The sequence below is a fragment of the Harpegnathos saltator genome, unplaced genomic scaffold (genome assembly GCF_003227715.2).
Source record: "Harpegnathos saltator strain DR-91 unplaced genomic scaffold, Hsal_v8.6 scaffold758, whole genome shotgun sequence".
NCBI classification, from domain to species: domain Eukaryota; kingdom Metazoa; phylum Arthropoda; class Insecta; order Hymenoptera; family Formicidae; genus Harpegnathos; species Harpegnathos saltator.
Window position 1 is genome coordinate 121310 of NW_020230602.1, and position 23117 is coordinate 144426.

The 23117-nt window shown below is 56.3% G+C and overlaps 1 protein-coding gene and 1 long non-coding RNA gene across 6 annotated transcripts; one reads left to right on the forward strand and one right to left on the reverse strand.

The window, feature by feature from the left end:
- The first annotated feature begins 11 nt into the window (after positions 1-11).
- LOC109503909 (uncharacterized) lies at positions 12-640 on the forward strand. Its single transcript, XR_002162779.2, has 2 exons — positions 12-172; positions 269-640. It is a non-coding gene; the product is annotated as an uncharacterized LOC109503909 (long non-coding RNA).
- Positions 213-23083, reverse strand: LOC105183617 (uncharacterized). Of its 5 annotated transcripts, none has more exons than XM_025306168.1 (7): positions 22813-23083; positions 10329-11036; positions 8028-8261; positions 6437-6600; positions 5492-5892; positions 4114-4191; positions 213-1165 (listed from the first exon to the last, which is right to left on the reverse strand). In XM_025306168.1, exons 2-7 carry the CDS (start codon positions 10692-10694, stop codon positions 1023-1025), a joined length of 1386 nt encoding a protein of 461 aa, XP_025161953.1. In that variant the 5' UTR covers positions 10695-11036; positions 22813-23083; the 3' UTR covers positions 213-1022. The 5 variants fall into 5 exon arrangements, with proteins under 5 accessions (XP_025161953.1, XP_025161952.1, XP_011140185.1 ...); XM_025306167.1 differs by having other exon boundaries at positions 22418-23083; XM_011141883.3 differs by lacking the exon at positions 22813-23083 and adding an exon at positions 12778-13379.
- Between the last annotated feature and the right edge of the window lie 34 nt (positions 23084-23117).

Here is a 23117-nt window from a genome sequence, read left to right on the forward strand (position 1 = left end):
CTCCGCGCCTAGCGGAAGTGAAAGCGAGCTATCCCAGAAAGAAGCGTGTTTAAGATGACCTTTGGCAAACTTCCGATTGAACTAATCGTTGAATAATCGAGGCCAACAGTATTCATCGTTGGACGATCGCGATGCCCATTAACTTTTTGTACGTCAAAACGAGATACAGCAGGTAATATTTAACTAACAGTGACTTTAAATATAGACCATGAAGAAAGAAAACAAGTTTCTTGCTCGTTTCAACAACAAACTGTCTTTTATTTTCCAGGTTATCGGTTGGGTTGGTCATCGATTGGCCTGATCAAACTTTGACGAAGGTCACCCTTAGCCTTGGCGGTATTTAACGGAAAACTGAGCATCTCTGTTTAGACTATTGAAGCGACAAGGGATTCAGCACACACACACACACACACACACAGCAGGTCTAATTAAGGAAAAATGAAAAGGAACTCTTGAGATTGGCACATATTTTCTTCACGCTTGGAGTACTTACGCAGGTATTTCCTAAAGTAATGTATCTATTTAGTATTGTCCTTCGAGTAATTAAAATCGACGAAGAATATCAACAAGTTTGAGCCTTGTACAAACGCACAGTCGCAGAAAGAATCGAGTGTGGGAGACTGGCGGACCTTGTGTAAAACAAATGTATCATACGTTTATTTCGTTATTTCGAAGGCACACACTTGTTATCTCACAGGGCTCGCCGACGATTCTCGACGATTCTCACTGATCGATCGCGTCACTCTGCGGCAACGCGCGAATCGCGGCGCGTATGTATCTTCTTTCGTGAACTACATTCGCACGATCGTCCAGCTTCATCGAGCTTACGAAAAGAGTTCATAGAGCCGCGCGAGATAGCCGACGTATCTCGAGACGCGCACATATTAGAATCTAACGACGATTATTTACAGCGAAGAACGATATCGCATTATCGTCCCCGTAATCTAATCTAGAGCGCGATACAAAAGCTCGGCCGGGTCGCATATCGGGCGAGGAGTCCGCGCGAGATGCTTCGCCTTCGATCAGTACATCATCCCGGGGTGGGCCGCTCTCTGGAAGAACACGTTGGGGTTGGCCGACAGGGTCGTGTAGAGGTTCCCGGCGTCCTCCGGCCTCAAGTACATGCCGGGCGGCAGGACGAACGTCTCCACGGGCCCGTGCACATCTGCAAGCAATAGAGAGGCCACGTGTTTGCGTTTCTCTTGATAGTGGCGGATAGGCGGAGCGATGAATTTACAAGAGGGAAAAAAGGAGCGCGAAAAAAGTCCCACTGTCGGAAAACTGGGACGAGCCGTTGCCGCCGAGCGCCGACGCTCGTCGTCGCCTCGGTTTACATCGCTCGGAAACTGTTCGTTATCCAACAAGGACGAGACGACGGCGGTAATGATCAGCGGTGAGGAGGCGCGGTGGTGCATCATGCCCCGTGATCGTCGCGTGACTGGCCTTTCTCGAGTATAATCCGTCGTATCAATACACGCGAGATATCCCGCAAAGTCGACGCGGCGACGCGCGAAACCGGGACGCGGACGAGCCCTCGTTACGCGCCGCGACTGCGAGCCGCATTAATAGTCGTGACTTTGAGCTCGATTCACGTGAAATATAATTCAGATGTGACTTTGGAGTCGGATCTTGTGTTAAATAATGTAATGAGCGAGCTAAACGACTTGAGTCGTAAATACACGCGACGTTACACTTGTAATTGCGGCATTCAACGCGGAAAACTCGCGTCTACTTTTTTCTTAAACTCAGGTATATCCAATTGTAAGTATCTCACGTGAAACGAGTCTTCAAGCTTCAAAACTGACCGACGTGAGCTGACGTGAGTCTGACGAGAAGAGCGAGAATCCGCGAAGTATCCGTGTACGATTTGGATGAAATTTGTAATGCAGGTAATCGCATTTTGTGCTTAGCTCGGAGACGCTTAAGTTTAGAGACGACAAGTTTAAATGATAAAACCACCTCTGAAATTTTATCCCTGCCCATGCTATTTCGGCAACCATCGGAGACCGCGCGAAACAAAATTTCTCAGACAAACATGTTACAGTTATTTGTATCAAATAGAACGGGGTCTCAAGTGTATCAAGAAAAAAATATAATATCGTCGAGACGAGAAACGGATCTTTCGTGAATCTCTCTTCGCTTTTCGAGCGAACCCAAAGTGTGCCTCGTTATGAGGAGAAGCTCGCGGTCTTCATCGCGCGTTGCGACGTGAGTGGCTCATTTCGAGGATCGATCGATCACCGCGCTGCCCCGTATTCGAATTCACGAACTTTGCGTCGTACATTGTCGGCGCGCGTTGCGTCACGAGACACTCTCTCGGCGAGGCTCTCCTCCCTCAGCTCGGCAAGGCTGGCGACCTTTGCCTCATGATCTCCCGCCACCCGTGTGTTTCACGCCTCGCTCGCGATAATGAGCTTTACCGTAAAGAAACGCGTCGCGTGGGCGGCCTTGCACGCGTGAGCGCGAGCGCGAGCACGTTCGTCCGGGAAAGTCTTGATTCTCTTGCGGACGAGAATCGCGACGCGACGATCCTCGCGACGCCTCGCGAAATCTCGCCGGCCTCGCAGCCGCGCGACGGGCACGCGTCGTTACAAAGTATGCTACGCGTTCACCGCTCGGACCGCGCGTGTCTTTAACGCAAATGTACCGCGTGGGTGAAAGTCATCCAGCTATGTATGATCTACACGCGCGCAGCTGCGCGTCGTCATGAACGCGCGTGCCTTTGCGAGTGGAAACGATCCGTAATCGGACGGACGACTCGCGAAGTGGGACGCGCGGTAAAACGTCGCTCCGAGGCGGCCCTTCGGCGCGACTGAGAGATCTTCGTTCTTCTGTCTTTTTTCTTCCTTCTCACTTGTCCGTTCGTTCGTTTGTTCATATTCGTTGGTTTCTCTACGAGGAACAATCGCGTTGAGTAACGCGCGCGAACGTAACGGCGCGGCCTCGTTACAATAGCGCGTTCCCTCCGAATAGAGCTGAATAGGATCTAGAAACTCGTTAACGAACGCGCACGCGCGAGCGCGAGCGCGATTTTCCATTATGCGTCTCTAGAAAGTGTGAAGCTCTCCGCTTACAATGTTGTTCTCTAAAAAGGAAATATGCGGACTCTCGGCTCTCGCGCGAAGACGAGACCCCGCGGCGCGGCCGCGGGAGATAATCGACTCGGCTCGGCTCGACTCGTCTCGTGTCCGCGCGGCCGCGTGCATTTTATTTTCGTCACCACGGTCGCATCGTCGTTTCACGAGAGCATGGTCCAATCTAACGGGATTCGTTTCCCCCGTTCGTCCCTCTGCCAACATCTCGCAGCGAGGAGCGATTGACCTCCGCCTCGGACTCTCTCCCTCTCCGCCTTTTCGCGCCCGCCGCCGCTCGCACCTCCGCCTCCGCCGCCGTCGCCGCCGCCGCCGCCGCCGCCGCCGCCGCCGTTTACCCGCGGCTTTTCCTCCCTTTCGTTCGCACCTCGAGGTGAAGGTCGCCGAGGGCGTTAGCGTGACCGAGGAAAAGTTTCGGCCCCGGAAAGGACTGCGCGCGAGCGGTGCAGGAAACGGCGAGATCTCGCCGGCGATACTTCTCGCCGCGTCTCGTCGTCCGCATAACCCAAGCAAGCAACGGCGCCTCCGTTCGAACGAATTTCGGCGGATTCGCTGGGGAAAAACGAAAGTCGTGCCCGTAGGAGTCGCCTCGCCAGTCTCACTCGGACATTGAATTCCGACAGGCCACACACACTTCAGAAATGCCGGCGCGTTACGGTGGCGCGGCGAGAGTTGGAAGGCCGCGGCGAGGTCAAGCGGAGTCATTCAACCTCAATGACCAATAGCGATAGTTATCTTTATACTTTATGCTAATTGTATTATAATCAGTGTTAATGCCCGCGCACGCGCGCGTTCCGATTGGGACGGCCCGGTCGTGACTCTGCGTCGCGTGACTCGCGATGGAGTCCGCCGCTTGAAGGTACGGCGACAAAAATGCCGAACAAGAGAAAGAGAGAGAGAGAGAGAGAGAGAGAGAGAGGGAGAAAGTCATGTGCTCGACGATGGGTTCCCTCGGCCTCTCTCCGCATACGTAATACAATAATCGGCCGAGTCATTCTGCAAATAAATAATTACGGCTTACCGTCCGAGTATATAGGACTTCCTCCGTGCCTGCAGGCGCTGCATCCGGGTATCCCGGACGAGACGAGTGCGACTCGATCTATAATTAGAAGTTTCCACGTTACGATAATCTGCAAAAGCCGAGGGAGTGCGGGGGGCGGACGATCGGGACGATGCGAATTACGTTGCCATTACCGTGTCTATTCTGGAGCGCGTGACGTCTCGGAGCGGCCGCGTTGCTCGTTTTCGCGCGCGCGACTTGAATGTTTCGCTCAACCGCGCGCCTGTCCTTCTCTCTTTCTCTACTTACGGTCGGCGTTTTGACGTAAAAAGACAATCGCTAAGCAGAGTTTAGCGATACCGTTGCAACCGATCTTTAATCGCGCACCCGCCGCCGCCGCCGCCGCCGCCGCCGCCGCCGCCACCACAGCTGCAATTATCGTAATTGCGGGCAGTGCGTGGTATCGTGTTGTCTCGTCGGTCTCACGCAATTATTACTACGCATGAAGCGTCATCGAGCATGTGAGAGACCAGTTGTTTCATTCCCGACGTGTGCAACGTGTCGTCCGTGTCGTCAGGTCGAAGACTGCTGGAAGATCCGTCGCTTATTTCTATGAAACTCGCGCGGCAAATTCTCCTATATAAAAAAGGGAAAAGTAGAAAGTCCTCGTCTCAATGTGTACAAAGATACACCGAATCAGTGTTCATCTTATTCGCGAGAGCCAACGCGAGATTCCTCAAAAGTCGGCGAAAGCAGTTTCGTTCTCTACTTTATCCGGCGATTCTCCTCCCGGCACCGAGCCGACACTTTGGGGGGGGGGGAGTTTTTGCAATACCGTCTCTCAGATACGGTGAACGTAAATCGTGAATGCGAGTAGTCGGCGGTCGCATACATTGCAACGTTATTTCTGAGCGAGTAACATTGACGATCAACGTTTACCGTATCTCAGAGAGACGGTGTTGCAAAATCCCCCTATTAATTTTCACGATGTCGCTCGTCCGGCCGTTCTCTCGGTGCGTCGCCGATCTCGGCGCTTGTGAGCGCGTTTCCGTTGCGTTATCCGGCGCGATTACCTCGCTTTTGAACCCGTGCGGCGCGGCCACGGGCGGCGACCTTCCGCAAGCGCTATCGCGCAAGCGAATCGGAACGCCGCGGAGTAGTTGCGCGCCGCAACCACTCCTCCGCGGGACGTAACCTCCGCGTGCACGTGCGTGCGTGCGCGCTGCAGCGCCGAGAGAAATTTGCGAATATTCGGCGGAGAAGAGATCGGAGGAGAGATCGCGCGAGCCCCGCGCGAGCTGATATTCGCACGCACTTCGACGCGAGTCGTGTGTACCTGACTCGCCGCGCATCGCGATTACGCGCGATTACTCGTCAGCAGCCTCTGAACGCGACCTACCGGCGCTGTGATAATGCATCTTCCTCTTGAGCGACGCCTCGGCGGGCTTGAAGTGGAAGAAGGAGGGCGAGTAGCCGCTGCCGGGAAGCGAGCTGAGAGCGTCGTCGCGGTCGCGGATCACCGTCGCGGGTCCTTCGCGGCCCAGGGCGGCCAGTTGCCGGCCCTTAGGCAGGAACATGGTGAGGAAGACGAAGAGCGACGTGGCCAAGAGACCGTAGGCCAGCCAAGCCTCGCGGTCGCCCTCGTTGCCGGCCGCGACCGAGCCGATGCCACTGGAGATCCAGATCGGCAGCGAGAGCCCGACCGCCAGCCCGATGAAGGCTGCCTCCCGGTTATTGTCGCGTACACCACGCGCCCGCACCGCCAGGCAGGCCACCGCCACCAGCAACGCTCCGGGATACCTGCAATTCGCGCAACAGCCTTGTGAAGGAGACGCGCGAATCATCCGCGGAGTGAAAGCGCGCGCGCGCGCGCGCGCTGCTTCTGCGTCTTAAAAGTAATTCGACGAAGCGGCGGGCTTACGCTAAGCGCGCGATGAAAGTGAGAGGAAGGGAAAAGAAGAGAAGAAAAAAGGAAACGACGGGAATAATGCTCCCGACGCGTGATTCATCGATTGGACGGGCAGCCTCCTCCACGCGCGCGCGGTGAGGAGATTACGAAGTAAGACAAATTCTCACGGAGAAGCGAGGAGCAGGAGGAGGACGCGAGGAGGAAGAAGAACACGCGCACGATGGCGTTATCGATGGCGGCTTCTTCGCGGCTTATCCGCTGCCGCTGGAGGTACGTGTGTAATCGATTTAACTCGCGGTTCGCTGACGAGGAGAAGGAAGAGAAGGAGCGGGAGGGGCAGGGGAGGAGGAAGACGAGAAGGAAGAAGAAGAAGAAGAGAAGAGAAGAGAAGAGAAGAGAAGAGAAGAGAAGAAGGTTCACATTTGAAAAGTTTACCCGAGGGAAGCCACTATCTGTCCGAGCGGAGTCTTGCAGGAGGTGGATGATGCTGGCGAGCTTTGGCCCGCGCCTTGCACCTGGATCACCGCAGGTGGTTCGCCGTAAAACCATTGCCCGACAATGGCCACCTGCACCAACACCGCGAACACCAGCACCAGCGCCTGCAGCAGCAACCGGTAAGAAGAAGCCTTCGCGCGAGCGATTACCTCGCCTATGCGATTCGAGCGCGCGCAGCCGTTCGCGCAAACACGGCTGTCGATCGTTTTAATTAAAGGTGAATGTCCCCGCGAGAGCGACATATCGCGCGGCTGGATATACATACGCGGAGATATTCTTTGAGCACGCGCGCGCTCTTGAACGCGAAGCTTGAACTGCCGATGTCTTGGCAATGAGGGACGAGAAACCGAGAGAGCTCGCGAGCTCGCGAGCTCGCGGCAATTTCCACGCGTGCCTTTATCTGCGCTCGTTATCTACCGCGTTCGCTCGTTCTCGAGAACGTGAGGAGATTTCGAGTGGCCACAGCGAGCGCAATTACACGCGTCCGCCGTTCATTCTCGTGTCATCAGACGCGTATTAGTATCACTCGCGTCAGCCGATCCGCCGCTTTCCTCCATCTCGGACGGCGGACGGAGAACACGGCGGTGTTCTCTTAATTACCGCCAATGTAATTGCGCATGCCTGTCCGTCGAGATTCGCGATTTCGTTCCTGGCGCCTTTCCAACTCCGAGCGGCTCTCGCGTAGAGGCAATCGAGCGTAGATATCGAGGGTATATCGCCGGTATCCGAAGCCGGGGCACGGGGGAGAGGGAGGATTTCATGTCGAACGTGAAAAATGGATGTTTGTCCTGAGAAGACGAGGCCTGCTCCGAGACAGCTCGAGCTGCCACGCCTGTCATTTAACGCGCACCAACACAACGCCGCGGTAATTGCCCGGCTGCCTTTTCGCGCTCGCTCGCTCGCTCGCGCGCGCGCGCGCGCGCGCGTAATTAATCGTCGCGAGCACGGCGAAGCGATGACATAACGTGGCGCGCAAAGGGGAAAAAGGGAAGCGTTCGGGGAGAGCCGCGTGAGAAATGAATATCCGGATCAGCGTAGCGTGGCGCGACGCGGCCAGGCGAGGAGGAAAAATTCGCGAGGCGAGGATCGTTGTCACTCGTTGCGGCGTCGGAAGAATTCTCTCTCTCTCTCTCTCTCTCTCCCCCCCTCTCTCCCTCCCTCTGTCATTCGTCTCGAGAGAAACGGAATTTCACCGCGCGTTTTTCATGTCGAGACGATCGTACGATTCCACGTCTACATTTTTCCACGTCTCGTTACCTACTTCGATTAGCGCGTGCGTGCAGATCTTATCGGCGGCCGTCGACGAACGCCGCTCCTTCGACGGACGCGCGCGGCTTTCAATTTGCCGGCGCTGAATATTTTGACAGGTCGCAGATGAAAAGCCCGACAGGGGAGGACGCGAGAGATCCTGAGGCCGTGGGCTCGGCGCGACGGGAGCGTCGTGTCCGGCGTCGCTCATCGTTCGGATCTTTATTTATCGGCCCGGCGCATCTCGCGGATAGAACACGAGTTATTCGCACGTCCCTCTCACCTGATAGGGCGCCGGCAGGTACACGCCGCTGTTCAACGAGAGCAAGAAGACGCATTTGACCAGCAGCGCAGCGAACACGAGGGCGGCCGGCAGACCCACCAATCGGAAGGCCGCGCAGGACAGCGGGTTTTGGCTGAGCGACGCTGCGGCTGACAGTCCCGCCAAGAGGAAGAGACCAAGGAGCAACGCCTGGCCCAGGAACAAGTGTCGTCTGTTCGGTGCCGTCGCTCGGGCCTGCAAGGAAATCGCCGTCGCGAGACGTTCGAGTCGCAATTGAGTCGCAGCTGAGCAAGAAATATCGGCCGAATGGAAGGAACAAACTGGATCCAATCGGCAAATCCACAGCTCGCTGGTCGCTTACAGATCGCTTAAGTGTTACAATCGGCCGGATCTTCTCTCGCGCGACGGAGAAATTGCGCGTGAGAGAGCGATCGTCGATCTGCTCAACGGAACAAACTCGTTTTCGTCGATCGTTATCCGAGAGATTCAGCGGAAAATTCGTTTGTGACTTTGCGCGCTAATTTACCGTCTGCGAGACAGTCTGTGGATTTGCTGAATTAACGAGCAGTTCTTAGTCTCGCGGCGGCTAATCGTTCCTTCTCCCCGCAATTCTCATTTACCCTTTCGCCGCCGCCGCCGCCGCCACGACGCGGCTTTCGTCGTAATAAGCAATTATACCGAGACTCGCCCGAGAGCATCGATATATTCTAACGACGTTCTAACTCGTTCTAACTGAGAAGCGCACTTTCTCGTCGAGCGGTCGCCGGAGTTCTGCGCCTCCGGCAGCGTCGATCTCCATATCGTCCTCGCGCTATTAACTCCGCGAATCGAGGGATCGCGCGTGCGCGGTAGCGGAGTAGTAAGAATGAGTACTCGCGTAAGTAGCCGCGCTGGGTAATTACGCGCGGATTAAGCCTCGCCGCTTCGCCCGTTCGCCCGCCCCTTCGCGCGCGCGCGCGGACTTAATTTCTCTAATTAGTAGACCAACCGATAGCCGCGTAGCCGAGGAACGCTCCGGCGCGTGAACGCAAAAGCGCGAGTAATCGGCGACTTCCTCGAAGCGGGGCAGCGCTCTTGTACAGTAACGAAGTAACGAAGTACAGCTCGCGCCGAGCCGATCGCGAGGAGTCCGCTATCGATTTTGTCACACGCTCGGCATCGTCACCGACGACATCAATACGCGAGCTCTCACAGACGAAAGCGCGAAAGAACTCGGCGAGAGGTCGCTCCACGAGTCGTAAATCCCGTAGACGCGCAGAGGTAGACGCCTCTCCCACGAGGTAGCCTGAGAGCCGTCGGACGACCTGACGAGCACGGCGGATGGCTCCGGCTATCTCCCGGCCTTTCTCGCCGAGAGCTGCTCAATGGCGTGTGTCGGAGGGTGCGCGCTGGAGAAACCGAAGCCGGTCGCGCGGGCAAACTGGGCCTAGGTCTCGGCGAAATTCCCCGCCGTTGCCGGTTACTGGAGCTTATCGGCAATACACGAGCGGCGAACGAAAACGATTAGTGGGTAGCGGCGGCGGGCGGCAGGCAAGGAGACGGCGCGATAGACGAGTTCTTTTCCGAGCTCTATTAATCGCGCGCGCGCGCGCGGTCGCACGCGCCCGAGCGAGGACAAGTGTTGTCCAACCCCGGTGTTTACGCGTTCCATTTCGCTCGCATGCAGGAAACAGCTGGGCCCTGCTGGGGAGGGGGGCGGGGAAGAAGGGGAAGAAATCCGCCCTCGGAGAATCGCCGAGCGCATGTTTTCGCGTATGCGAGCGAAGAGCGAAACCGGGATCATGCGAGATCGAGAGTAACCGCGAAGACGACAAGAGAACGCCTGTGGCTCTTGACTGTGAAACATTCCGATTCACGTCCCGTGGGCTACCTTAGCATCGCGGGAGAACCTGAAACCCGCTTCTTCGACTTCCGCGCACCGTGAGGAAAGATCGGACGAAACAGCTCGAGTGGAGCTGAACGAGCTTCGTCTCGGGCTTGTAATTTGAATTCCTCTCTTTCTCCGCGATTTCACTCGATCGCGATCTCGGGCGCGACAAAATCTGCCCGACCCTGAGACTCGCTTCTGTTTACTCGAGACGAAAGAGTTGCTTCTTTCCGGCCGATTCCTTTCTCGTGTAACGAGTGTAACGAGGCAGTATGTCGAGTCTCGGCAAAAAACGGCCTTCGGTGTTGAATCAGTCTGGCGATTTTACAGGTTTTCTCGCGAGTTCGTCCGTCGATCCGTCGCGAAGACGCTAGGACGAGAATGTCTCTCAAGCATCGATCGTCTCCGCCGACGGACCTCAGGGTTGCACCCACCTTGAGCAACACGAAGACCTCGAAACCGGCCATGAGGAGCATCGCAGCAGCGCTGAGCGCGGCCAACGGCAGCGCCCAAGGTCGCTGCTTCAGCAAGGACCGCGGCGTCGTTGGTCGCATCTCCACCTCGTGCTCCGCCTGGCCCTTCCTGTTCGGCGGTGTCCGGAACACGCTGACCGTCCGGTTCGGCGCCGGCACGCTGATGACACTCGCCACGCTCGCCAGGCCGTGGCCGATCTCGGACGGCACCAGGAAGAACTCCGTCGAGAGCTCGTAGTCCCTGGAGCGCGGCGCCCGCGCTTCCGCCGGCCACAGCCAACCGGCCGTGGCTGTGACCCACGACAGGATAATCGGACCCAGCCTCATCGCGGCATCGGCGGTCACGTGTTTCGCTCTTTTTCTCTCGGTCTGTTTGCCTCCTTTATCTTTGTGTTTCTCCTCTTCCTCCTCTCTCTCTCTCTCTCTCTCTCTCTTTATTTATCTATCTCTATCTCTCTATCTCTTCTCTGGCTCGGTGCGCGTAGGTTCGTCAATGAGTGAGTGAATGCGTGCGAGCTCGCGTGTGTGTCGTGAAGATGGTCGCGGTCGCGCTCGTCCTCGTCGTCCCCGTCGTCGTCGTCGTCGTCGTCACCGGGACATCACGCACCGTCTCCTGCGTACGCGCATCCTTGCAGTCACGCACCCGCTGCTCCGGTCAGGGTTCACCGCCTGCAAGCACACGTGCGATCAGACGATCACACTCGGACGCACAATGGCGGCCAATCCTCATCATCAGCTGTCGCTGACGCTTCATCTTCTCGCTGACGCTTCTCTCGAGCGAAGTCCCAACCGCGACATTCAAGAGTTATACGAGATCGAGTCGCGCGCCGGCTGTGTCCGTCGAGCAACGGCGGACGCGCGATTTGTCTCCGCCGTGAGCGCTGCTCGATTCGTTAGTAGCGTCGATTATCTCGCCGATGAAGAATGCCGGGTGAAAAAAATCGCCGTCGGACTCGGCATCCTTCCGCCGTTCGGGATTGACCGGACCGAGCGGCGGCAATCTCCGGCCGAACGAGCGCGCGCGCGTCCGCTTAATTCGATCCTCTTAGCGTCCGATATTTCGGATAAACAACCGGGGGCTTATCGCGTATCTCATTAACCGAGGAATGCGGCAGCTCATTAATGATTTATCATCTCTTTCCGTTGCTCGCGTGTCAAATTCGCTCGTGCGCGCGCGCGGACTTGGGAGTGCCGGCCGAGCCTTTCGTGTATTTTTCACCATATCGTCTCAGCGCACATCGGGGCTATCAAAGAGACGGCTCTCCTCGTTCTCTTCCTCCTCTTCCCCCCCCCCCGCCCTCCTGGCATATCGAACCCGCTCAACCGACCGAAGAAGCGAAGAAACGCGCCTCTTGACTCGCCGCTGACTTCATTAAAGCGTGCGCTTCGCGCTTTCGCGATGCCCCGGCGCAGCACAATAACGTAATAGTCGAGGAAGTCACGATCGAGAGCGGTGGAAAGGAAAAGATCGATAGACCGTCGCGTTAACGATCAATTAGGCCGCTTCTCTCGTGCTCGGCGCCCGTGCTCGCTCGCTCGCGAGGGTACTTGCGAGCGAGCGAGCGAGCGAGCGAGCGATCTGCATGCGCTAACGTCGTTAATTACGAGCCTGCTCAATTGTGCGGGCGAGCGAGCGGACGCTCGGAAATTGTTTAATAACGCGAAAAGCCAAGCACCGTGTCATTAATCGGACGCGGACGAACCGTCCGTGTATTTATCGCCGGAGCCAAGCATGACCAGTCCGCCGGGACGAGACGGCCAGCCGCGCTCGCTTGGTCTAACGCCATTAATTATTACGAACAGGGTCAGCCGTAAGTAGAGTGAAGCACGGACCGAGTGAAACACGACGAGAGGAGCGTAAAGACAGGTATCTCTCCTGCGCGAGAAGCGCTAGCGTGTGCGTGGGCTCCTCTCTTCTCTTCCCTTCTCTTCTCTCGGCTCTTCTCTTCTCCCGAGGGAGAAGAGAGACGGGGAGGAAGCAAGACCGAGACGCGCGCTCGCGCGCGCGCGCCAAAACAGAAGCCGGAGAAGCGCGTGTATCGCGCGATCGTTCGTGACTTTAATCGATCGATCGCGCCTCGCTCGGCCGCGGAGCCGCGATAATTAATCGATCACGATTAGTACTAATTGCACTCGTTATCGTCCTGAGGATCCCGACGCGATCCGCTACGTCCGTCCGCTTCGCGCGAGAAGTCTGAGCACTGCGGAGAACCGACAAAGAGAGAGAGAGAGAGAGAGAGAGAGAGAGAGGATAAAACGCGCCACGGAAACTTCTCCGTGTTGCGATACAATCGCCGATCACATCGCGAGTCGGTTACTCGCGATGCCGCGCGAGTCTCGCGCCCTCGAGGACTCTCGGTCCTCCCAGCGTCAGATGGAAACGTTCGAAACGCGCAGGAGCGACTCTTACTGGCTCTTCTCGGGCATCGAGCTTCTCCCTCGCGGACCCACGAAATCCTTCGGACTCATTCCTCCCGGTCACATCACGGTGTCCCGATCCTGGGTGTCCGGTCGCCGCCGCGACAGCGGCATCCAGACGCCGATGGTCGATCGGGACAAGCTGATCCTGACCCTCCTGCGCGTCCGTGACCTTTCGGCTTTTCCTTCGCCCCCTGCCCGCTCGTGCGATCAGAACGGTGTTGTTTTTATGACACAGCGATTCGTAGCGCGATTCCCCTCGGCAGCCGGAAACTCGATCGGGGCGACGACTTTGAGGACGACGACCGCGTGATCGCCGTTAGCGAAGCGCACGTCGTGAACGCCGCGCTCCTACTGAGCTCGGCGCGCGTTCGCGATGGCCAAACCGAAAGCAGACTGGAGTTCCGTTCCGGAGGTAAGGTCTATCCGTTACAGAGAAGTCGGGGAGATGGTGATGACGATGCAGAGGCGGCGGCGGCGGCGGCGGAGGCGGTGGCGGCGGCGGCGGCGATGGTGAGGAGCAGGAGCGGACACCGAAAAGGATATCCTTTTCGAGGGACGCGGGTTCAAGTCGCGCCGAGGGACACTTGACGAGAGGTAATTGATCGTCATAGACGTACGAGACGACTGTCAATTGTCGTCCATTTGACGGTATTTGATGATGAGAGACTCGGGAGAGAATCGAGAGAAAAAGAAGGTGATCTGGAGAAACGGGGAGGGGGATCTCAATTGTATAACTGGTATAACTGAATGGAGTGTCTAGACGAAAACTCGGTGACGAGAGATGGATATCTCTCGTCGTCGCAACCGGAAACTCGTCTGCACGTACGCGGTTGCATTGGAAAATTCGATAGAAATGATTCGAGTCTTTGTCTGAACAGGACTGTTATTCTCCAAAGTATATGAAAAATATCGTGCGCGATATTTCATCGATGGAGCAATTTGATTGGCTGAGAATCATGCCTTTGTCTAGTGACATTAGCATGAATTAGCATATCGTACGCGACATTTTTCAAGAATACAGGCTCAGAATTTAATCGTCGAGTTTAGGTCGAATCGCGACGTCGGTGAAAACGGGAATGATCGGCTGCTCGTGAATAGAAACTTCCCGCGGGGGAATCTTCCGGTTCCCTACCTGTTTCCGTTTCTAGTTTCCGCAGTGGCCGGAGACAATTCAGGCAGCAGACAATTCAGCTACACGGACTGGCTTGTCTCTCTCCCGTGTAGTCACAATTTCCACTCGTCCATGTAGAAATACCAAGAAGACAGCACGAGAGTCAATCGGTCGTATACGTTCCGAGAAAGTCTCGCGGCGCCAGTCGATTCGCGTCTAAACGGAACGGCGGCTAATCACGCGTGCAGAAATGACGCAGCCTTGCAGGCTCGCGAATTATTCGCCGCCTGCCATCCGATCCGCCCCTGCCGAGCAGAGTGAAGGAGCCGAGAGAAGAGAGAAGGAGAGAGAGAAGGGCCCGAAAGAGCGAGCGAGCGAGCGAGCGAGCGAGCGAGAGAGAGAGAGAGAGAGAGAGAGAGAGATGAGAGAGAGAGAAGGGCCCGAAAGAGCGAGCGAGAACGACCGGAGCTGGTCCTTCGACGTCGAGGACCGACCCCGGCGCGACGCATTTACATATCTTACGTGTAATAACCTCGAAAAAGTTTTAACAATGGCCTGAGGTTCGTCGCGGTCGAGCGAAAGGCGAAAAGGTGCAGAGAAGAGGATGCGGGCGCGGGGGTTGGGGAAAACCGTTTGACGAACCGCCTGCGATCCTGGAGGATGACACGGAGTGTCTGGAAGCGTCTGCTATCCGAGTGAGCTCTCCGGAAATTCCCCGTCAGGAATTTCCAGCGCCAATTTCTCGCCGTTGATCAGCGGGTCGAAATTGTTCCCCGATCAAATTTCGCGTCTTTTTCCTTTTTTTCTTCTTCTTTCATTCGCGGACTTTCCTCGGCCGCACGATAATTGGATGGAATCCAATTAACTGCGAGGTATTCTTCAAGTCGTCCGACCCGACGTAGCTTTGACCGGAAGTTCATCGCGCACGCGTTTAACACGTTGACTGCGACTTCTCGCTGCGATTATTTCAATCAAGACTGCCAGGACATTCGATCGAGTAGAAATCAATTGGGAGGCCTCGCGCGAGAGAGCCGCGCAAGAATGTCGGTATTCGATATACGATGTTGGCGCGACAGGACGACTGGGTGACGATTTCAATAGCTCTCTCAAGCTTGAGCCATCAAAGATGCGGCAAATAAATGTAATTGCTTTCGTCGGCTCTATGTCTCGGTTACGTATTTAATTTGTCACACTCAGTTAATTAATTGCATAGGTAAAAATGAACGAGACCCGGCCCCGGGTCTCACCGCTCTGGCACAACGTGCGCTCAACGTGCTAAATACAGTTATTAAACAGCCCCGTTCGTCCTGGCGCTGGATTCGCCGGATCGTCGCCGGATCGTCGCCGGATCGTCGCCGGCGGAGCCGTCGGCGGCTGCTGGCTCAAGCCGTGCAATTTGGCCGAAGCGCGGCGGTTTAAACTTTTAAAGACGCGATCCCGCGGAACGACATTGGCCAGCGCGCGCTACCAGATTGCGCCGGTGCTCGCAAAAAGCGCTCTCTCGCGAAATTGCAACCGCATCGGGCCGAAAGGGTTGCGAGCAAGACTCGCGCGAGTCTCCGGCGAGAGGGCCCGGCTCCGTAAAAGGAGGAAAGCATTCCGGAGGCCCCGGCGCACCGAGTTTCGAAGGCACGATATTTATGTTTCCTGCGCGCACGCGCGCTCACATGCGGGCCCGTCGGCGATCCGTAACAATGTTGCGGTGCGCGCACGCGGCCGCTCTTTCGCTGTTCGCGCGTCCGCAAGTCTCCGCTGCGCGCGTCCATAAAAACGCGCGTAAAAATTCGCCCGCGTATCGCCGCGTAAATCGGCTCGGGAAAGGGCCGCGGCTGGGGAGGGGAGGGGAGGGGAGGGGTCCTCCCCGCGGCGGTTAAAGGATCCTAGGGACCGACGACCGCAACTCGTGTGTTGTACTCGTGTACTCACCGAGCGCGCTCGCTCGCTCGAGCGCGCGCGCGGAGTAAAGCGAACAATGAGAGAGAGAGAGGCGAAACGCGCCGGCGAAAAAGCGGCGAATGTATACCGCGAGTAAATCTCGTTACGACGAACACCTTCGTCGTCGTTATAACCAATTATCCTTGGCGCTCGGATCCCCTTTCAAACCAGATGACGGGGATCCTTGAGGCTGCGGCAGTGGAAGACTCTTCTCCTTCTTCTCTCTCTTCTTCATCATCTTCTCCTCCACCTTCTCTCCTTCCTCTTCCTTTCCTCCTTCTCCTTCTCTTCCTCTTCACCTTCTTCAATTTCGCGCTACCTACTTTAAGTCGCTGAATTAGCGGTCGATCGGACGTGGAGATATTTAATTAACCGCGCAACAATTCGGGCATTGTCAGTCTTCTTTCATTACTCGTAGCCGAATTGTTTGACCCTATCGGCAACATTTCTACATGCGATCCAGCGTAACGTGGAGGGACAAAGCAACGAGCAAGCAGCTAGGAGGAAGGGGTGGAGGGGGCTCGCGTTCGCTTTTGGTGGCGACGTTTCACGAGGAGAGAATCGCCTCCGCCTCCGCCGCCGCCGCCGCCGCGGCGACGGCGACATTGTTGTGGGAGAGGCAAGAAACGCGAGGTATGTTAGGCACTATCGTATCGGTGTGGCAAGAGCCGCCGTATGTACGTACGTACATACGTATGTACGCACGTACGCACGTACGTACGTACGTACGTACGTACGTATGGTTTGTCCGGTTTTCGAGACAAAGAGTTCGTCGAACCCTGGCGGCCGGTGGGTTCGATCGGCGCGGCTACCGAACGTGCCGCGTACGTGTGCACCGCGGACGACCGTCGCCGTCGGTCTGTGACGTGCGACGCGTGCACCCACGTGCGATTGAACGCGCGTGTCACGCGAAGAAGAGTGCGAGATTTTTCGCTCGTCCTGCCGGCCGGCCGCGGCGGCCGGCGAAAAGCCGAAGATAGAATCTCCGGATCGCCCCGGGTCTGTGAGGGTCTGTGACGATCGGCGGAGACACACTGCGGAGAACATCACCCGACAATCATCGGAAGATCGTGCGTTTAATCGGGTAAATCATTTTCTGCATCTCTTATTTTATTTCTTTCTTTTACAACGGCAGCATTCTTCTGGAATGCTCTCTTCGTAGCGTTTCAACGTTGTGTCAATCATGTCTCCGGCGAGTGCAATCGAGTTGGTTTTTGACGAATCGAGTAAATGAGGATAATCATCTCTAAAGAGATAACGTGATTGATGAAGTATAAATTCTTCTTCGTCCGTATTTCCGATCGCGCGAACTCAGAGGAAGGCATTTTTCGCGCGGTATGACACGCTCGTGTCGGTGTCTTTCATCCCTGCGGATGCCATCCGCGCCGGCGGCGGAATAATACGTTTTTCGTGTTCTCCACGTAGCCGGACAGGCTACCGGTGTATCGTCCCCATCGCATTACCGCTACGCTGCATTCGCGCGGTGTTTCCTTAATGAGCGAGCCGCCGACGAACGTCGCTGATTCGCGACACCGCGCGCGAAAATACCGCTAGGCGATTCTCGCGGCCGGCCGGGAAATGTCGGGTGCGTTGCAGGAGAGGATCGGGAAACGACTCCTCACGGAGCGTGTATGTCTGGCTGTCTCTCTCTTTCTCTCTCTCTCTCTCTCTCTCTCTCTCTCTCTCTCTCTCTCTCTCTCTCTCTCTCTCTCTCTCTCTCTCTCTCTCTCTCTCTCTCTCTGCCGGTGGTAGCGACCGCCGCGCGGTGGCCACACCCGCGGCCACTTTCTCCGCCAAAGCTGAAGTCATTCCCGCGCCGTATATAAGTTACTACCCCTTAATGACGCAAGCCGCCCACGCGATCTAGCGCGAGGCGTTTCGTTTCGTCGCGTCGCGGTCGTGTCGTTGCGTATTCGGACGCGCGCTCCGGACGCGCTCGCCTGGCGCGACAGGCGGAAAGGAAAATTACAGGCCGCAAAAGAAAGGGCAATTAGGCCGGCCAGACGGCGCTCAGTCGATCGATCCCGATCGACCCTGACCGAATTTTTCGATACTTCCGAAAGGGACGCGGAATTCTCCCGCCGCACGGAAAGAATTCGGAATCGACTTCGCGGAAGATCGCACCGAAGGTTCGCCGCGAACGTTCCTCTTCGTCCGACGTTCGACGCGTCTGACACGTTTGATTCCTTTCTGCGTGCCGCTTGAGACACAGCAGATGGAAAATTGAGCGGTCCCCAACTTATCTGTCATTGTCGGAAGAGATTGGCGCGATCTCAGGGTGAGGGGAAAAAAGGGAGAAGGAAGTCTTGTGTTGTACTTATAAAATGGTGACCCGCGTCTCTTTCTCTCTCTCTCTCTCTTTTTCTTGCTCTCTCGAGCTCTTCCGAGTTCGACGAACGTATAAATAATTTTTTATCCGAGTCGAATCGCCGGCTGATAATTATTACGGGCGGGCTGCGGCGTTATCTCGGTGATGATTTCCGGCTGAAAGAAACGGCCGGTTCGAGATGCTGCTTCATTCGACCGCGCGAAATTCCTTCCTGCGCCTTAGGGGAACCCTAAAAGTTGTGGCACGGCTCCCCCTCTCTTTCTCTCTCTCTCTCTCTCTCTCTCTCTCTCTCTCTTTCTCGAGCTCGGAGAGAGGAGAGGAGTCGCTTGCAACCGGTTTCGACGAACTAAAGCTAAATAAAGGCATGCACGGCGCGAAGGGAGGACATCGTCGTGTCGATAATTGCGCCTGCGAAAAACTCCACGTCCGCGGGACTTCCATCGCGCCGCGATATCGATACGCTCCGGGACGATCCTGGAGATTCAGGACGATGTTCTCTGCTCGCGTTGTCGTGAATACATTCGGGACGACAATAACGGCCGCAACGTTCCCGACGGTTCGCCGGTTGGTTTTAACACGTTGCACACGCGAGCGTATAATTAAATATCGTAAGAAAAACAACGAAAAAAATGATGATCTTCTCGAGGAAGAGGTGGCCTCTTACATAATCCACGACCCTCGTTGCGAGAGACCGACAGATCGAGAGAGAGAGAGAGAGAGAGAGAGAGAGAGAGAGAGAGAGAGAGAGAGAGAGAGAGAGAGAAGAAGAAGAAAGAAAACACAGCCCCCGAGCAGCGATTACTCAGTCGTGCGAGTTGGCGAGGATCGATTCCTCGGGATCGCATCCTTCCTCTCTCCCAACCTAACCCTTTGATTTTCCTCCCCCTCGGCCGCCCTCTGCTCCCTCGCACAGTGTAGTACGCGGGGTTCGATGGGGCGTCGATAAATCGAGGCTTCCAGCGCGATTCATTTGAATATAAATCCGACTGTCTACGCTCGCGCTCGCCGGAGAGGAGATCCTCTCGCGGGCGTCGAGAGAAGGAACGACCGAGGCGGGCGATAACGCTAAGGACGAGCGGAACGGACGCGCGGGACCGCGGAGGCGGAGGAGGAGGAGGAGGAGGAGAAGGAACGGAGGAGGCGAAAAGGAGAGTCCTTTTTTTCGCGCTGCACCTCGGCATTTGCGGTAACCGCAAACCACCGCGGTGGTTGGTCGTGCGGGGTATTTTTTGGTGGCCTTGTTTCGGGCCCGTCGACTCCTCTCTGCCGGTCTCCTCGATCCTTCTCTCTCCCCCTTCCCTCCCTCGCTCTCTCCGTCTCCCTTGTCCCCCGCCTGCCTCTCTTAGCTGGTCCTCTTCTCGTCGCGATGCTTTCGCTGCTGCTTCGTCGTGTGCAACGCGACATGTAGCCCTCGTGGCGATCCTCGAATTATGCGGACGCGCGTCCTGACGAAAACTCATCCTGACTGAATTTCGTACGCGCAACCGCACCCTCATTTGAAATTCCATCGGACCGCGCGGCGCATTCGCTCTCGAGCTGGATGGCAAGTAGAAAGAGAGAGAGAGAGAGAGAGAGAGAGAGAGAGAGAGAGAGAGAGAGAGAGAGAGAGAGAGAGAGACTGCGGTCGTCGCGCATAGGTGGAGGAGACGCATCTGCGTCACATAACGATCTCGTAAAATTCCGAGACGATCATTCAGCTGGCTCGTGCGTGGAATACTCGGTCGGACGGGACCGAAAACGCGGAATTAAGGAAATTACGCGCGCATGCGATAGGCCAGCGGCGCTATCAGGGCCGATTAATCGAGACCAGAAGAGCGGCCGACGGATTCGAATGGCCGGACCGCGCATATCCTCCTCGCGGAGACGGTCTAAACGACCGTTAATCAATACCATCGAGAGCGGGAAGCATCGACGAAGCGAACTAGGATCGCGCCTCAGGCAGAATAGGAAATCACGATGACATCAAAATGACGTCAAAATGATGAGGAAAACTCATTATTCCATCGTGACTCGGTCATTTTCTTGTCATTTTGATGTCATTTTGATGTTATCACGATTTTCTGTTCTACCTGGGGCTTCCCGTGCGAAAAGCACAGAGCGGAGAGCCGGCGATCGTAACAATCTCGTCGTATTAATCCCATCTTCGTCGCGACTCGAGCCTAACGCGAGCCTAAGCACGGCGCTGGCTGGCTCGACTCCACGAGCGGTAATAACGATAATGCAGCATTCCCGCGGGATTTTCGTACGGGAATAAATCGAATGCGCGCCGGCCGGCACGCGATGCGCTCGGCGTCGCGCCGCGCCGCGCCGCGTGTTTCGCGCACGTCGATACACGAAGCGGCGCGCATTATTCAAGAGAACTTTTATTAGACCGCCAAGGCCGCGAAAGCTCGACCGCGAGGTATCGGGGTAGCCGACGAGAGGAAGGCGTGTACCGCGAGCGCACGAAAGGGCTGTCCTCTTATAACCATAAATATCATGCATAAATGCATATAGCGCGCGATGTCCCATAAATTCGACGCCGCGCGGCGCTCCGAAAAACGAGCCTGCGCGACCGAGCCGTCGCGAGCGAGCGAGCGAGTCTACGCCGCGCGACGAGAGCCGCTATAATTAAACGCGCGCTGTCCCAATTTGCATTATTAGCCGCATATTCGTCCTTGGCTGATTTTTCGCAACGGGGCCGCCCGAACGCTCGTTCACTCACTCATTCATTCGCCCGCTCCTCCGCGTGCAGCATATCGAACCGGCGCTGTCTGACTCGCGGTTCGAACTCTGTGTTTTTTTTTTCAGAGTGAAGTGACGCTTTAAAACGGATGGAAAGTGGCGGTATTTCTGCTGGAAGGGAAATTCTACCGCTCGAAGTCGCGAAGAGTGTTTCGCCTCAAGCTTCGAGCGGATTCTGACTTTGTGTGAACGAGTATGATCTTGCGATGGTGAACTACGACAGATTCACTGCTCAGTTTCGTTTGTATAGGTGGAAAATCATTTGAAGAATGACCACTCGGTGGTCATTCTATTCTTCGAGTGAAATTTCATTCCGAGAAGTTTAGAGAGAGAGAGAGAGAGAGAGAGAGAGAGAGAGAGAGAGAGAGAGAAAGAGTGTGAGAGGGAGAGAAAAGAAGAAGGTTTCGTTCGACCTCCGTCTTGTGACGGTCGTCTCGATTTTACACGCGTAAAACGAAAAACACGTTTTATTATTGGCGACTTATATTTTATCAGGCTTTTTCTCACTTTGAGATTCGATTCGTCGAGTCCCGTCAAGCACGACCGGCGTCAGTCGACAAGAAGAGCACACCAAGGTCGACTAGGCGCGGACCGATCGAGGGGATGTCTTCGACATCCGTGAACGAGGAAAAGTTCAGTGAAGTCTACCTTCGTGGGACGCAGGAAAGAGCCGTGGGTGAAGCGGAATCGTCCTTCGCGCTGCTCGTTCGTGAAGTCGATATCGATTCGTGCGGCGCGCATAGTGCCGTTGCTATCGCGACGGCGAGCTCTACCGAAGGTATCAGCTCGACGGGACGAGAATATCATCGAGAGTCCTCGTCGACGAGAGCCGCGATGTCGACACACGGGGGCCGTCGAGAGGAGGACGGCGCGATGGACGTCTCTCGCGAGAATTTAAAATCTCGGCTCGGCTCTCTCCCGGCCGCTCTCGCTCTCCGCGTGTCTACGCTCGCTCACGACGGACTAACGATATTTATTATACGTCGGCAATGAATTATGGGCCGTTAAGTTCGCCGTCGTGACGGGGCCCTTCGGCCCCGCGCGCGCGAGCTGAGGGACGCAAACGCGCTGCACTTGGCCACTGCGCTCAAGAGGAAAAAGCGCCGCGCCGGCGTGTGCTGGCTGCTGCTGCGCTGCTCGCTTTGCCTGCGTTCCCACTCTTTCTCTGTCTCTTTCTCCTTCTCTCCCGCTCGTAGGCCCGAGAACGTGCCGAATGAAATATTTATTCCATTACGACACACGGGGGACCCGCGGTGTGTATTGTAATGCGTGTCGAAGCGAGCGTTTTTTCGCGGCCACCGAGGCCGCGTCGCGTCGCGTCGCGGCGCGTCGCGTCGCGTCGTATCGAGAGCGAGAGCGTGCGATATCGCGACGGATCGCTCGCAGCACTCTCGCGTCACGCGCCTTGCTACACCGAGAGAACCAAAATGGCTAATCTCGCTTCAATTACCGTCATTTTCGACGTCGATCGTATCTCGCTGCTTCGACAGAACAGTAGTAGCGGTAACGATAAGCGTACAAGATTGTTACCGTGCTAACGCCGCGGCAGCGCTCGCTGCAAAAGTGTTTCTCCTGGCTGGCAATCATCCCGCTATACGCGATTACACTCACGAACGCCGAACATTGCTTCGGCTCTCGGTGTAATTGTCGACACTCCAGCCGACACGCTCGCGATTACCGCGATGACGCGCGATAGGCGATTTATGGATCAGTCCAAGGCGCGCTCACGAGCGACCCACCTCCGCGTCCTCGTGGACGCGGCCCGTAAGAGTGGCTGTTGCGCGCGCGCGCGCGAGAGAGATCGCACGTTGCTCGGCTTTGATCTACGATACGGATCCACGTGAGATTTTGAACCCGATGCCGGACCCGGAGAACGAGTCAAAGTCAAAAGTCCGCCGAGGTGGAGGGAGAGGGGCGGCAATTACATGGTCCGAATCCTGGGTCACGATTCTCGCGTTCGACATGGTCTTCAGGGGGAGGCATGGCCGCGGCTGCAGGGTGAGAGAATGCGATATCTGTCACGGTCGCGTTCCTCGCGTGAAGCTGCGACGAGATCCCAGGGAGCTCGGCCGGAGAAGTCGCTTGGAGTTGGCCGCGCTCGGCTTCCGTGACGAGGAAAATCCTTCGTCGTCGCGCTTCCTCGCGGCACCTTCGCTCGTGGGAAAACGCCGAGGACGCCGACAGAGCCGTTCAACAGTCCCCTGTAACGGTAAAGTCGCGGGACGCGCAT

Excerpts from the sequence above, each read along its gene's own strand:
- LOC105183617 (XM_025306168.1), bottom strand. The coding sequence starts at position 10,694 with ATGAGGCTGGGTCCGATTATCCTGTCGTGGGTCACAGCCACGGCCGGT. Across the intron at positions 5,893-6,436 it reads CAGATAGTGGCTTCCCTCGG|GTATCCCGGAGCGTTGCTGG; the intron begins GTAAACTTTTCA and ends CGCGAATTGCAG. Across the intron at positions 4,192-5,491 it reads GATGCATTATCACAGCGCCG|ATCGAGTCGCACTCGTCTCG; the intron begins GTAGGTCGCGTT and ends TTCTAATTATAG.